This window comes from Acipenser ruthenus, chromosome 45 (genome assembly GCF_902713425.1).
Source record: "Acipenser ruthenus chromosome 45, fAciRut3.2 maternal haplotype, whole genome shotgun sequence".
NCBI classification, from domain to species: Eukaryota; Metazoa; Chordata; class Actinopteri; order Acipenseriformes; family Acipenseridae; genus Acipenser; species Acipenser ruthenus.
Window position 1 is genome coordinate 5,130,745 of NC_081233.1, and position 15,438 is coordinate 5,146,182.

The following is a 15,438-nucleotide window of genomic DNA, read 5'->3' on the forward strand; positions in this document are numbered from 1 at the left end:
GGAGTTAATGAATCAGCCTGTAAGATGTGGAGCACGTGGGGCTGGAGTTAATGAATCAGCCTGTAGGATGCGGAGCACGTGGAGCTGGAGCTAATGAATGGAATGGAATATGGAAGGCTGTTCACCCCCAGCATTTAGGATTCTCCAGACAAACTCAAAGCAACTCATTAAATAGAAAGGTGATGTGAATGCAATGACTCTCGTAGTTACTTTTGAATGACTGAATATGTCACTTTTATTGCTAATAACAGACAGTGGTAGAACATGGGCTGTGGTTTATTGCCAATATCCAACTGCTCTAGAAATGTGGAGAAATGGCAAATAACATTTATCAAAACGTTTACAAGCATAAAACCTTTAAACTGTTTAAAATTTGAAACATTTCAACATCAATATCAAATACCTATGACAAAAATATTTAATTTCTCAACCCCCCGTCTAGAAACAAGAAGTTTAAATATTTCTAATCGCTATTCATTAATGCGCTGTTCTTACACCCATCTCCTACATTACTTCAATTAAACAAACCTGACAGTAAAAACACACTTCTAGATTCTTTCAATTATTAATCTGTCCCGTTGAGTGAAACCCCTCAAACTTACAAAATATACATTAAGGGAACGTGTTACTTAGAAAAATGCCTAAAAAAGAACTTCTGAATGAAGTAAACTGTATCAATGCAGTGATATTAGCTCAATGTGTCTCAAATGCACAACTCAAACTCCTGAATGGAGTTTTTTTTAACCTTCCTATCAATCCCTTTTAATCAAGTAATTGTTCATTATTTAGTGGTCCAATTATTGTAGCCCCATTTATCTCCCAAACTGAGAAGTTCCAATTACACTCCCTCCCCACGACAGCTCAGGAGAGCTGAAGGTCAGTGTGTGTCCTCCGATCCCTGAGCCAATCACCTCTTCACACTCCGGAGCTCCACAGTGGAAGTGAGCCACCGCCCCCTGGAGGACAAACTGTGCAGGTGCAGGTCATCTGTCCAGTAGGGGCCGCTGTAGCACGAGGAGGAGAAAGTCTCGGAAGATTTTGCCTCCCTAAACCAGACGCTCCCTGTGGAAGTGAAGATTGCCAACGTGACACAGCCAGGAACCTGCGCTCCCCTGCCTGTGTGGCTCATCCTGCAGACCACACGGCCGTGCCTTCACCAGGAGAGACCCTCCGAGACTATGGGGGTTTCCCTATAAATTTACAGCACCAAATGATTTATACAGAAATAGTATGGAGTCCCCCCCTCAAAACACAACCTCCATTGAGACAGTCACAGCAAAGAGCACTACAGTTAAGGAACTAGGTCTAGTCTCTCAGTTGAATTCCCAGTGCACCTTAAAACGATAGAAACTAGTTTGTGCACACCCCTATCTGTTTCTTTAAGAGAACATTTTTGAGTTTCACGAAGTTCCCCCTATTGATTTGTATTTGTTACCTTTGGCACTTTCCTAATGTGTGTCTCACAAGACTTTACAGCAGTATCTGTCTATACCATGGCTTAAAACCAATCCTGAGTTACAGAACTACCTTCAATGAGCAGGAGTGTCATGTTAAACAAACTCTTCCTCCCTTATAGCTGCATGAACAACTCCTACTGGTAAAGCTACACTCACAGGCGAGATGTATTCTTGCTGTGATGAATGCAGTGAATTCAGACTGAGCAGGGGACTGACTGGTCAAACTCCAGGCCCCTGGTCATTTCAAACAACGGGAGATCTGAATCCAGGACTGGGTCAAGGGAACACTGTGCCTCCTCAGACCTGAACGCAAACAACTGTGTTACTTCTCAGTGAAAACTTACAAATACACCATTTTTAATAAAATCTGCAAAGCTTTTAAAAGCCACAATTCTCAGCAAATTTTGCAACGTTTGGGAGGCAACCTGCCTTTAAAATCCCTAGAAAAACACAATGTGCAAAACAGCACCTCGACTCCCGTAACAGACCAACAAGGAGAGAAATTTGGCAGCATTTTCAAATTCAAGAGAGATTTGCAGCAATGCTTTCTCAGTAAAATGAATTCAGCTGAACTGTATATTATGTAAAAGAAACAGAAATTATAAAGTCCTTTCTGATAGTCATTCCAGTTTCCTCGTACTGTAGCAAAGGAAGGCGCTTATACAATATATTAAACTGCTGGTGTTGAATTTTCAAGATCTTGTTATGTGGTTTCAGTTCCACTGGGGGGCGCTATTGTCCTGCTCCCCCCCCCCGTGTCAGTCTGTCCCTCAAGGGCGTAGGTGCGGCAGCGGCATGGTGACATCCCGGAAGAATCGGTGCACTAGCGCATTTTTGGCTGAAATTCGCTTATTAGGGTCGTAGTGAAGCATTTGCTGAAAAATAAGGAAAAACAAAAAAAAAAGTTTGTATTAATCAACAACCAGTTGTTGCGTATAAAGTGTGGGTCACTGTATTAACCCTTTGCGGTCCATTTATTAATCGCGCGTCAGGCACGCCAGGTCTAATTAATTTTCACACGCGCAGTTAATTTTATACGCGCTGTTTAAAAGTATTTTTTTTCACAGTCAAAACGGGTTTAAATGGCCCTGCATATCAACAAAGCACACACTAGGCATCTCCAGCCCCTCCCCAGCCTTTTGTTTGCTATAGCGTTCAGCTGTGTAAGAAATAAATAATAATAATAGTCGTACATACCGATCGATCATCTCCAGATCACTCGTTTTATCACCAAACTCCTCAATAATGCGATCCAAGTCATTATTTTATTACTATAACATCTGAAAAAAGCTCTGCAAATGTCCATGATAGTCTCAGTGCGCTGACGCACTTAGCCAGCTTGTTTATTATGGACGCCCATTATCTGATACCTGATACCATGTATGACTATTCATGAAATACGCCTTTTTTTTTTTTCCCGACTCGGCTCCTGTCGCTACCACTCGGCAATTGAATGGTTTTCTCGGCTTTTTCCGGAGAAAAAACGACTAAACACCCATTTATTGCGTTGCTATAATGATGTCGGACCCAGTCCGACAAAGGACCTGTGAGGAATAATTGCAATGTCGGACCCAGTCCGACAATGGACCGCAAAGGGTTAATACAGAGGACAGCACTGCAGTTAATAAGGGTTTTGATGGTTCTCAATTGCAATGCAACAGATTTCTACCCTCTGAAGGTTTGTAAAACACTGTCAGCCCCTTGCCAGCCATGATCTACAGAACAAGGTCTAAAAATTCATTATTATGACCCCACGTTACTGGGGCTCTGATAATGTGTGCTTAAAAGAGCAAAGAGTGGGGTTCAGAAAAATACAGTGTTCCACGTCCCCATACACTGTTTAAATAACACACCTGTCATTTTCTTTTCATTAACATCCTGACAACTTTTTACACTTAAAGTCTGTTCAAAGCTCTTTTCAAAATGTCTGCTCTAGTGCACGGATAGTGTCAGGATTATTCTCTCTTCTTGCAGTGATTTAGAGCAGTGGTTCTCAAACTGGGGGGCACGGACTGTGTCCTCGGGGGGGTGTAGAAGGTTCAGGATTTAAAAATGACAGCGCACATCTTAACCTAGGCTAACTGTATACCGGGCGGATACTTTATTTGGGCTTTATTGGCTGTTTTGATTGGATTGCCAATAATACTTCCACCAATCAGAGGGTTGCATACAGTGCTGGTAGCGATCCCGCCCTCTGTCAGACTGGTACACAGAACAGATTAAAGAAGCGCTGGACAAGAGAAATAATGTGTCAGATATCAAAGTGGAAATGAGAATGACAGCGATGAAACCAATCTGATTGAAAACATTAAGAGTAGACCGGACATTTCCATCAATGGATTTCAAAAATGTGGAATTGATGATGCGATCAGAAACCCAGCTGATTGTGCCAGTGCTTGCTCGTCTATTAACTAGTTTGAAATGATTTTGAAGCAAATGAAAGAATTTTCATTTTGGCTTTATTGTTATAAAGTTTTCACATGTAGCAATACTGCCCTGCATGAGATTTTTTTTGTGTGACCGTGCTGTGAAAAAATCCCAGGGTAGCAAATCCGATCTCAATCCCCAGTGCACTAGAGCGGCCATTTTGAAAAGAGCTTTGATATACGTGTACAAAGCTGTCAGGATGTTAACCATGAGAAGAATGCCAGGGGGACGGGGAGCGCTGTATTTAAACAGCGACAGCAGCACAGGGGGAACGCTGTATTTAAACAGTGACAGCAGCACAGGGGGAACGCTGTATTTAAACAGAGACAGCAGCACAGGGGGAACGCTGTATTTAAACAGAGACAGCAGCACAGGGGGAACGCTGTATTTAAACAGCGACAGCAGCACAGGGGGAACGCTGTATTTAAACAGAGACAGCAGCACAGGGGGAACGCTGTATTTAAACAGAGACAGCAGCACAGGGGGAACGCTGTATTTAAACAGAGACAGCAGCACAGGGGGAACGCTGTATTTAAACAGAGACAGCAGCACAGGGGGAACGCTGTATTTAAACAGAGACAGCAGCACAGGGGGAACGCTGTATTTAAACAGTGACAGCAGCACAGGGGGAGAGCTGTATTTAAACAGCGACAGCAGCACAGGGGGAACGCTGTATTTAAACAGAGACAGCAGCACAGGGGGAACGCTGTATTTAAACAGAGACAGCAGCACAGGGGAACGCTGTATTTAAACAGTGACAGCAGCACGGGGGGAACGCTGTATTTAGACAGTGACAGCAGCACAGGGGGAACGCTGTATTTAAACAGAGACAGCAGCACAGGGGGAACGCTGTATTTAAACAGAGACAGCAGCACAGGGGGAGAGCTGTATTTAAACAGCGACAGCAGCACGGGGGGAACGCTGTATTTAGACAGTGACAGCAGCACAGGGGGAACGCTGTATTTAGACAGTGACAGCAGTATTGACTCTTACCGCCAGCAGATCCCTGCCTTCCTCATCCAGTGGAGGCACCACCTTACTGAACTCCTGCCTTGCCCACTTGGGGAAGGTGGACTTGTAATCGGGCATGGAGGTGACCCCCGGCCACACTGCCTCGTCCGGCGTGCCCAGGGTACGGAATATCCGGAAGAGCTGGTCGATCTCCGAATCACCGGGGAACAGCGCCCTCCTCGTGACCTGGAAGAGAGGAGAACTGCGCTCAGCAGAGTCACCCAACATCTAAATCATGACTATCGACTGACTAAGTGGAGTAATGCAGGGTGAGCGAACACTCTGCATTCTGTGATTAAACTCTACAAGGCTGCAGCAGCTCCCTCATTAATTACTCATATAGGATGCAATGAAACAGTGTTTTAACAAAGCAGTTGAATAAAGTACAGGGTTCAGAGAATAGCTTTTCAAAGTAGAAAATTAAACTAAGTCCAGTCTTTCCCCCCCACACAGGCACAGATCAACACTGCAGTGCATGTTAAAGTAACAACACTAAAGCGGAGAGAACACTTTTTCAGGAACAGTGGCTTGAAACCTGGTTCCAGGAGACCAAATTTGAGGCAGCTTTGCTGTATCAAACCCCAAATATCCCCCGGTGTGCCGTGCAGTGCCTTGAAACCAAGTTCAAATCCACAATGTGACTTCATGTTCCCTCATCTTAATGCAGGGCTTCTGTGAGGGAGTTTCTAATTTGAAACATTCCCAGTACGTTAACTGAATGGCCAAACATTTTGGGCACCAAATCCAATTGTTAGACGCCACTTTAAGATCAAGTTAGTTGCTTCCATATTCAACTGCTTAAAAATACAAGAATAACACTAAAATGATACAAAAACAGAAATGTAATGTTTGTACTGGTTTGCAGCCTCATTGCTCATCTGTGCTCCCTGGCATGGACTTGCTCTGCCTTGCCTGTCCTCCATGTGATCTGCTGTTCCGACGCTGCCCCTGTCCTCACATGTGATCTGCTGTTCCGACGCTGCCCCTGTCCTCTCATGTGATCTCCTGTTCCGACGCTGCCCCTGTCCTCCATGTGATCTGCTGTTCCGACGCTGCCCCTGTCCTCTCATGTGATCTGCTGTTCCGACGCTGCCCCTGTCCTCTCATGTGATCTGCTGTTCCGACGCTGCCCCTGTCCTCTCATGTGATCTGCTGTTCCGACGCTGCCCCTGTCCTCTCATGTGATCTGCTGTTCCGACGCTGCCCCTGTCCTCTCATGTGATCTGCTGTTCCGACGCTGCCCCTGTCCTCACATGTGATCTGCTGTTCCGACGCTGCCCCTGTCCTCTCATGTGATCTCCTGTTCCGACGCTGCCCCTGTCCTCCATGTGATCTGCTGTTCCGACGCTGCCCCTGTCCTCTCATGTGATCTGCTGTTCCGACGCTGCCCCTGTCCTCTCATGTGATCTGCTGTTCCGACGCTGCCCCTGTCCTCTCATGTGATCTGCTGTTCCGACGCTGCCCCTGTCCTCTCATGTGATCTGCTGTTCCGACGCTGCCCCTGTCCTCTCATGTGATCTGCTGTTCCGACGCTGCCCCTGTCCTCTCATGTGATCTGCTGTTCCGACGCTGCCCCTGTCCTCTCATGTGATCTGCTGTTCCGACGCTGCCCCTGTCCTCTCATGTGATCTGCTGTTCTGACGCTGCCCCTGTCCTCACATCTGATCTCCTGTTCCGACGCTGCCCCTGTCCTCTCATGTGATCTGCTGTTCTGACGCTGCCCCTGTCCTCTCATGTGATCTGCTGTTCTGACGCTGCCCCTGTCCTCTCATGTGATCTGCTGTTCTGACGCTGCCCCTGTCCTCTCATGTGATCTGCTGTTCCGACGCTGCCCCTGTCCTCTCATGTGATCTGCTGTTCTGACGCTGCCCCTGTCCTCTCATGTGATCTGCTGTTCCGACGCTGCCCCTGTCCTCTCATGTGATCTGCTGTTCTGACGCTGCCCCTGTCCTCTCATGTGATCTGCTGTTCTGACGCTGCCCCTGTCCTCTCATGTGATCTGCTGTTCTGACGCTGCCCCTGTCCTCGGATGCTGCTGCTGGAACCGCTCTGCTTCCTCATGCTGTCATTTTACATCTTTGGTTCTTCAGATTTCCTGCAGTTCTGTATTTCGGCAATTTGTTCCTTAACTCGGTCCTCTGAACTAATTGGAATTTGGCTTCAACGTAAGCCTGTGAACTCTATACAACCATCAAACCTTTATTCAGTCAGCCTCACCAGGTATCCTGTGGCGCTCGGCCTGCCTCCCTGATCACCTGCACTGGGGTCTGCCCTGTCAGGCTCGGTAAATCAGAGACGTATGGTAAAGCCACATTCTCGACCGCCAAATAAAGTAAAGCGCAGCAAATGTGTAGCATGGGCGATAAACTGCAAAAATTACCATGCGACTTTATAAGCAACTTTTATAAGGGTAATGTTACTTGCTTCTTAGTAAAACAAAACATTCTACAAAATAAGCTGCAAAGAAATGTCTATTGCTCGAACATTATAACGACTAATAAACAGCAACCTTATACCGAAGATGTCTCTAGCGAACCCCCCTCGGGAGGCAAGCAAAGTGTTCTAGAGACAGAGCTGACCACCGAACAACACGCCAAGCCCAATATGAATCAATAGATACAAATGCATTTATTACTTATGTCAGGACGCACGTGCACAAACAGAATAAGAGAAAAGCAATAGGCAAGCATAGCATACAAGGCAAGTGGTGACCTGCACCGCCCATCTCTAGTATGTCCAATAGGAATGCGTGGGCGGGGTCATGTGTTTATTTCCAGTCTTGCATCGTTTCCAAGTCGCGACTATTTTAGCTGCAGTCTGGAGCCTGCAATCGTGAGGAATTTAAAAATACTAAACAAAACAAATTCAATGACAAAAAGTTTCTCAATGGAATCTCACTCCATGTCAAATGAACTAAGACCCTGAAAGTAACGCATGCAAAATTTCTTTAACCCCCGTAGCAGATATCTCTAAAACAAAAATACATGCTTGCTACAAAATACAGAAGTTCTGCGAGTGTCCCAGCCCTGCGTTTCCTCAGTTCTAAGAGCCCTGCCCTGCACCGCGTGTATCTGACTCACACAGACCCCCCTTTGATGCGCTTCTATACCCCCAGGGCAGGATGGTGGGGTAACTATGCAGCATCGTGATCTCTGCACGTTATCACATTGCGTCAGGGAAACAAAGACACCCTTTATTTAGTGTGTAAACAAACATTCCTCCAGAAAATGCTTTTTTCCATTATTATCTCATCTCTGGTTATGAAGGTCAATCACAGGACTTGATCAGCTGTGGGTGACCTGAATATTTCAGCCATCTTAGGTCACAGGGCAAAGTAAAGGGTGGTGTTAGATTTTGCCACAGCACTGAAAGTTGAAATGGTTTGAGATATTAGTAGCAGCTAATGCTGCAGCGGCTTGCCAGACACACTGTGGGGCTCACAGTCCCAGTCAAGCACGCCCTGGGGGCTCACAGTCCCAGTCAAGCACGCCCTGGGGGCTCACAGTCCCAGTCAAGCACGCCCTGGGGGCTCACAGTCCCAGTCAAGCACTTCATCAGGGGCCACTGTAGCTCAGAGGAGAAACAGTCCCAGTCAGCGCTCCCTGTGTAAGCCACAGCGAAGATCAGCAACTTGGCACAGTCAGGAACCTGCTCTCCCCTGACTGACTCACCCTGCACACCACGCGGCTGTGCCTTTACCAGGGGAGACCCTCGGGGACCCCTGTGCTCCCCTGACTGTGTGACTCACCCTGCACACCACGCGGCCGTGCCTTTACCAGGGGAGACCCTCGGGGACCCCTGCGCTCCCCTGACTGTGTGACTCACCCTGCACACCACGCGGCCGTGCCTTTACCAGGGGAGACCCTCGGGGAACATAAAGCAAAACACTTACTTCCCCAGCAAGCAGATAATCCTCTTACCATTTCAGCGAAGATGCAGCCCAGACTCCAGATATCCACGGCTGTCGAGTAGTATTTGCATCCCAGCAGAATCTCCGGAGCCCTGTACCACAGAGTCACCACCTACACACAGAGCACACTTCAGACAACTTCAAAACACACTCTCCCTACCTTTCTTTAAAAGGAACAGAATACTTCCATCAATCTTACCCATTCTGCGCTTCCACGAGCTGCATAGCTCTCACACGTACAGGTTTTAAAGAAACACGTCACAGCAGCATGTACTTGCATTTTTAAACAGCCGTCTGACACTACACGAGGCTAAAGAAAGTTTCCAGTTTGCTGGCCTTGCCTTGCAGGAAGTCTTCACTGCTTTACTTCCTTTGCAATATCACCCTAGCAGTGTCATGATCCTGGCTGAAAACATGCAGTCTTGCAAACAGATTTCCTTCCTAGTGTAGTACTAGATGTTTGTAAACAGACATACACGCAACAGGTCAGATCTCTAGAATCATGATTGAATCTGTGTACGGCCTTTAAGAGGCTGATCCGTACCCCGTACCTCGCGGCAGCCTCACCTCGTGTGTGTAGGTGCGCACTGGCACACCGAATGCCCGCGCCAGGCCAAAGTCAGCCAGCTTGATGGCACCCTCAGCGTTGATGAGCAGGTTCTGAGGCTTGAGGTCCCTGTGCAGAACTCGATGAGAGTGGCAAAACGCCAGCCCTTGCAGCAACTGGAACAGGTAACTCTGACAGAGAGAGAGAGAGAGAGAGAGAGAGAGAGAGAGAGAGAGAGAGAGAGAGAGAGAGAGGTGAGAACTGTGGAGCAAATGGAAGTGTGTGTCAGGTCAGATTTACAGGGTTATTTGTTTGGCTGCGTTAGCCACGAGGTTTGCCCTACCTTGATGAGAGGCAGGGGGATGCCAGTGATGGAGGAGGAGTCCATGAACTTCTTGAGGTCCTGGTGCAGAAACTCGAAGACGAGGTAGAGCTTATTCTCTGTGTGGATCACATCACTCAGCCTGCAGGACAGGAGCACAGACTGAACCAGAGACACGGAGCAGACCAGCGTTACAGACTACAGCACAGACTGGAGCAGCCCAGCATTACACACTACAGCACAGACTGGAGCAGCCCAGCGTTACACACTACAGCACAGACTGAAACAGACCAGTGTTACACACTACAGCACAGACTGGAGCAGCCCAGCGTTACACACTACAGCACAGACTGAAACAGCCCAGCGTTACACACTACAGCACAGACTGAAACAGCCCAGCGTTACACACTACAGCACAGACTGGAGCAGCCCAGCGTTACACACTACAGCACAGACTGAAACAGACCAGTGTTACACACTACAGCACAGACTGGAGCAGCCCAGCGTTACACACTACAGCACAGACTGAAACAGACCAGTGTTACACTCACATTACACACTATCAGAGTTCAGTCACAACACATGCCTTGTAACTGGCTAGTTTCATGATGCCTGTTTGTAAAGCCACCCTTACTTGACAATGTTGGGGTGACTGAGTTCCTTGAGAAGAGAGATCTCTCTGATGGCAGTACTGGGGACTCCCTCCGTCTCCCTGTAGGAAGAGAAACATCACAGTCCAGCCTCAGAGCGTGACACACAGACAGATGCATGGACAGACAGACAGACAGACCCCCACAATCTCTCAATAACGCATGCTAACTTACGGAAACCGTGCCCTGTCTAATTACCATCGCCTCCACTGTACCCCCTGTGGACATACCATTTACTCCAATTTAAATCGCACTTTTGTGGCCAAAATAAGAGCTCAATTTTGGGGGAGCGACTTGGATTCAAGGTTTTTAGTTAGGGTACCAATTTACATTTACACATGTCTATTATACTGGTGCGCTTGAACAAGACCAGCTGTACACAGTACTGCCCACTACAGATAATACTCTCGGTACAGTACCGGGATATTAAAATGGCTGCACAGCAAACTTCATGAACATTATTTAATGCAGCTTTTAAAAGTAATTTTGTTTGCTGAATAAAACAGAAAACTGCAGCATCTGAGATGAGTCAGAAGATGGAGGCACAATGGAAAGGCTATGCAATACTATAATATTACCAGCATAGTACGTGTTGAAAAGATCAACGCGGGGCTTCAAAATGAACAATCATTTATTTATGTATCTTTATCTGGAGGAGCACGAGAAACAGGAACACTAAGATAATGGTGGATTCTCCATCGCTCTCTGATTCTAACTTACTCACTGTTATTATGGTCTGTGTATTTGGGGGGTGCGACTTGAATTCAGGGGCAACTTAAATTCGAGTCAACGCAGTACATTAGCAGGGGTGAAATAAATAGCTTTTGGGATCTCATATTGTTACCAGTACGAATTCTACTGCCAGGGAGAACCCTCACAAACACTGAGCCAGTAGCTTATCAGGGCTGAAAGAGAGAGCGATGGTATTGGCTTGGACTACAGAGTAAGGGAAACGGGTAGTTCTATTATGAAAATATTTGAATGTGCTACTGGCAGAAGTGACATCAGGTAAGGTTTGATTACAGAGGTAACAATTAGCACACCCATGGGGTTGTAGTGTAACGGAGCAGTGTGTAACGTGCCTGCGGGAGGCACGGTTCAAAAGAACACCGGAAACGGTAACTGGGGTATATCCCGCAATACGTTCTGCAGAATATGTACCACGATTTATGATTTCCGGTCCCGTTTACAACACGTTGTATAACTGGTAAAAATATAAGCAGGAATTTAGTTTCACTTGAGTTTATACCGCAGAATACAGACTCTTACTTACGTTCCCACATTCCATAACGTCCGGAACTGTGACCAAAACAAAACGTGCACGGATGCGGAAGCTCAGACACAAAAGAAGGAGCAATGTGTCAGTTTAAGATAACAGATCATTCTAATTGTATAAAGCGGCGGTCATTTACTGACGTCAAAAACACAACCGTAATGCATTTCAGACGTGGAGTAGCCTGTAAGCATACAGACTCGCGGGCTTGGCACTATACTGTTGCTAATATTAATTCCCCAGCGTGTGTTTGGGATTGCTGGGTGAAAGAAAAGTGGACAGGGGCGACACTCAGCGGGACTGATGCCACGCAGCGGGACGGGGTCGCCCTGCTCCAGCCCTCGTGTCGAAATGCATGGGCCAGTCGGGACAACACAGCTCCGCAGAAAGCCTTCGAGTCTGCCGTGCCCCGTCATCACAATAACAGAAAATGTGCTCGCACTTCATCAGTATAGGTAACACAGACTGGGGCTGCAGCCCACCCTTGCACGGGTTAGGTGACGACATTCACTGCGCAGTTTCGCGGCATTGTACAGCTGCTTGTGTTTGCACAGAAACCTCACACAACTCGACACAGATTGAGTTTTTTTACAGCTTGGCGCGCAGTATTGCAGGTAGCCTCCAGCCAGCACGCTGTGATAATGAATGCATCTGTATCGCTGCGGGTCATGGGATGCGGGATGAAACCCTGCTTTGTTTTTGTACAGACAGTACACAGCGCACTCTGTTTCAGCCTGCACTGTACTATCGGCACAGTGCGGGCACCGGCTGCAATCTATCCAGCATCAACGCAGTTCACACGCAGTACAAAGACATAAACACTCACGTATCGAGGCGGATTTTCTTCAGGGCCACCGTCTCGCCAGTCTGCTTGTTTTTCGCTTTGTAAACCACGCCGTAGGTCCCCTCTCCGATTTTCTCGACTTTCTGGAACGCCTCCATGTCCCCTACGGCCGCGCGCGCCACCGGTCTGATCAAAGTTCGATTAATTATTCAATTTATAATTGTAGAAACAAATGTTTACCCTTGATCGCTGGAGGCGGTTTGTGTGTGGGATAGTGGAAGGAGGGGTGGGTGAGGAAGCTGTAACGGCGACCTGTGGCGCTTTCCACTGTAACAAAGTACTCAAGCCAGCTGGTTCCCGCGTTCCCATCCGCCCGCCTATTCAGTAATGACTTCGAAGAGGTAACTCCCATTTCGAATGCCATGCGTTACTCGCGCAGTCTTATTGGCTGATACATTACATAAACCGCCCTTACCGATAAACACGCCTACCAATCGAGCTGAAGCACAATAGACACACAGTATCAACATGACCACGCCCACTCCCCGCCCACTCTGGCAATAGCCTCGCCTACCTACTTCCACCGAGCGCCATAAAGGAGCCCCGCGGAGTGGGAGCGGGGTTTGTAATTACTGTTCAGCGGGAGTTTGAGTACGAGGCACTAGGGCGCTGTTTATATATTCAGATTCCCCGGCAGATAGTGTTGACCGCAAGCTAAGCGTGAAGTGCAACGAAACAAACTACCAGAAAACTGCCGTCAGGACACCTGGAGTTATCTTACTAACAAGCAACAGCAAAACTGCAGGTTCCGAGGTACCTGTGTGTGCATGTACATGGATCTTATATCACAGCAAAACTGCAGGTTCCGTGTTACCTGTGTGTGCATATACATGGATCTTATATCACAGCAAAACTGCAGGTTCCGTGTTACCTGTGTGTGCATGTACATGGATCTTATATCACAGGCTTGGAAGTAAAAATAAGAATTGCTGATCATTTCAAATAGACAGGCCATACTGCTTCCCTCCCACTCATCACTGAGCTCTAAGCACTAGAGCCACACTGCTTCCCTCCCTCCCAGTCCCTCAGCACTAGAGCCACACTGCTTCCCTCCCTCCCAGTCCCTCAGCTCTAACCACTAGAGCCACACTGCTTCCCTCCCTCCCAGTCCCTCAGCACTAGAGCCACACTGCTTCCCTCCCTCCCAGTCCCTCAGCTCTAACCACTAGAGCCACACTGCTTCCCTCCCTCCCAGTCCCTCAGCTCTAACCACTAGAGCCACACTGCTTCCCTCCCTCCCAGTCCCTCAGCTCTAACCACTAGAGCCACACTGCTTCCCTCCCTCCCAGTCCCTCAGCTCTAACCACTAGAGCCACACTGCTTCCCTCCCTCCCAGTCCCTCAGCTCTAACCATTAGAGCCACACTGCTTCCCTCCCTCCCAGTCCATGTAAGCCACGTTGCCCCGGTATATAACATTTGTTTAGCACACAGGGTTAGTGACACATTCTTTACCTCACCCTGACTATGTTAGACAGAGTTTCCTTTTACTAGGTGTCACAAAGTAGCACACTGAGGTGAGTATTGAAACTGAAGCCAAATCCCACCAAACAGAAAGTCACAAGAGCGGTTCTGATCTGGATTAACCTCACATTCCACACAGGGCTCAGACACGGCTCTGTTTGAGTGCTGTCTTGTGTAGGGTTTGTTTTAAACACTCTGAACCCGTCCAGTCCAGCTCCCACCTACCCTGTTCTTAAATCGCTCTAGTTCATATTATACCTGTTAGAACTGGAGGAAACTATACGACACACCTGACTTACAAAGTGTGCATTCCTGGTAGTGACTCCAGTGATGAAACGCTGACGTGCAGCATGTGCAGAATAGGATAAGAATGAGCAATTCCATGTTTAATCCTTATAAGGCAGGAATCCATTTCAGAATCACAACACCGATTGGAAAACCTGATTCTTTTGCTTGGCACAGATAGGATTAATATAAAGGACTCGTGAGAATAGAAGAGTCTTAGAGCCATTTCACGTGGCTTGTGTTATGATGTCACAAGTAAAAAAAAAAAAAACATCAATCCTCTCTTAGCCAATGAAAAGACCCCTTTCACTAACATTCCAAGAGTTCACTTGCCCCTAGCTGTCTGCATCTTGTGACACAGAACCACAAGGCTGTGCACAAGAAATCTGGCATGGATCGCATTGAATGAAGTTACCTTTATAAAATACTCGTGGTAATTGCTGGTGTATAGTGGGGTATCCCTTATAAAAGTTCCCTATAGGGAAAGCCTAGCAAAGCACAATGAAAGCATGGTAAAGCATAAGTAAGCATGGTAAAGCTCAGAGTGAAAAAAGCACATTACAAAACATGCCAACCATGATAACTTAGTAATGCTGAGTAGAAACTGCATCATTTCTGGATAAGGGCGTCTGCTAAGAAATAAATAATAATAATAATAATAATAATAATAATAATAATAATAATAATAATAATAATAATTTCTGTGCACAGTGACTGTGGTCAGTGTTTCTCAGGGATTTGCAATGGCACTGATATATTCCACCAGTGACAGCCTCCAGCTGCCCTTGTGCTATGTTGAAAATATTATCTTTCTGTGTCAGCTCTGTGGAAGCTATTTCTGTTTAAAACACAAACAGGCTGCTCTGTTAGATTGCACAGAGGACTATGGAAGAGTTCTGTCAATAGCGTTTTGTAGCGTTGTGTAAAACTGTAACTATGTGACACATTTAATAATATACAGGATGCTGATCGAAGGGACAATAACAAAGAGAAGCACCTGCTATATGTAGCACATACTCGCAGACACAGGGCTGATTCAGTCATGCTGGATCCCTGGCATGCATTCTGTGTTATATACAGTCAGCACTCACATATCCGCGTGTGAGTTAAATGCATGTGACTTTCTAAATATAATGGGGATTGATTTTATTCTTAATAGAAGGGCAGTAAAACGCGAATGACATGTATCTGAGTAATTGTGTAAGATGCATCTCCCTGTTCCAAATCATAGTGGGAAAGACTGATAGACT

The 15,438-nt window shown here is 46.9% G+C and overlaps 1 protein-coding gene across 1 annotated transcript; it reads right to left on the reverse strand.

Annotated features, from left to right (window-relative positions):
- Positions 1-206: 206 nt before the first annotated feature.
- On the reverse strand, positions 207-12,797 carry LOC117966925 (cyclin-dependent kinase 2). Its single transcript, XM_059013272.1, has 7 exons — positions 12,424-12,797; positions 10,309-10,386; positions 9,696-9,816; positions 9,373-9,543; positions 8,816-8,917; positions 4,878-5,081; positions 207-2,332 (listed from the first exon to the last, which is right to left on the reverse strand). The coding sequence occupies exons 1-7, from the start codon at positions 12,537-12,539 to the stop codon at positions 2,228-2,230; spliced, it is 897 nt and encodes a 298-aa protein (XP_058869255.1). The 5' UTR covers positions 12,540-12,797; the 3' UTR covers positions 207-2,227.
- Positions 12,798-15,438: the final 2,641 nt, after the last annotated feature.

Coding starts and splice junctions, on each gene's coding strand:
- LOC117966925 (XM_059013272.1), bottom strand. CDS start 12,539: ATGGAGGCGTTCCAGAAAGTCGAGAAAATCGGAGAGGGGACCTACGGC. Junction 9,817..10,308: donor AGTCACCCCAACATTGTCAA/GTAAGGGTGGCT, acceptor CCTGTCCTGCAG/GCTGAGTGATGTGATCCACA. Junction 9,544..9,695: donor TCCCCCTGCCTCTCATCAAG/GTAGGGCAAACC, acceptor TCTCTCTGTCAG/AGTTACCTGTTCCAGTTGCT.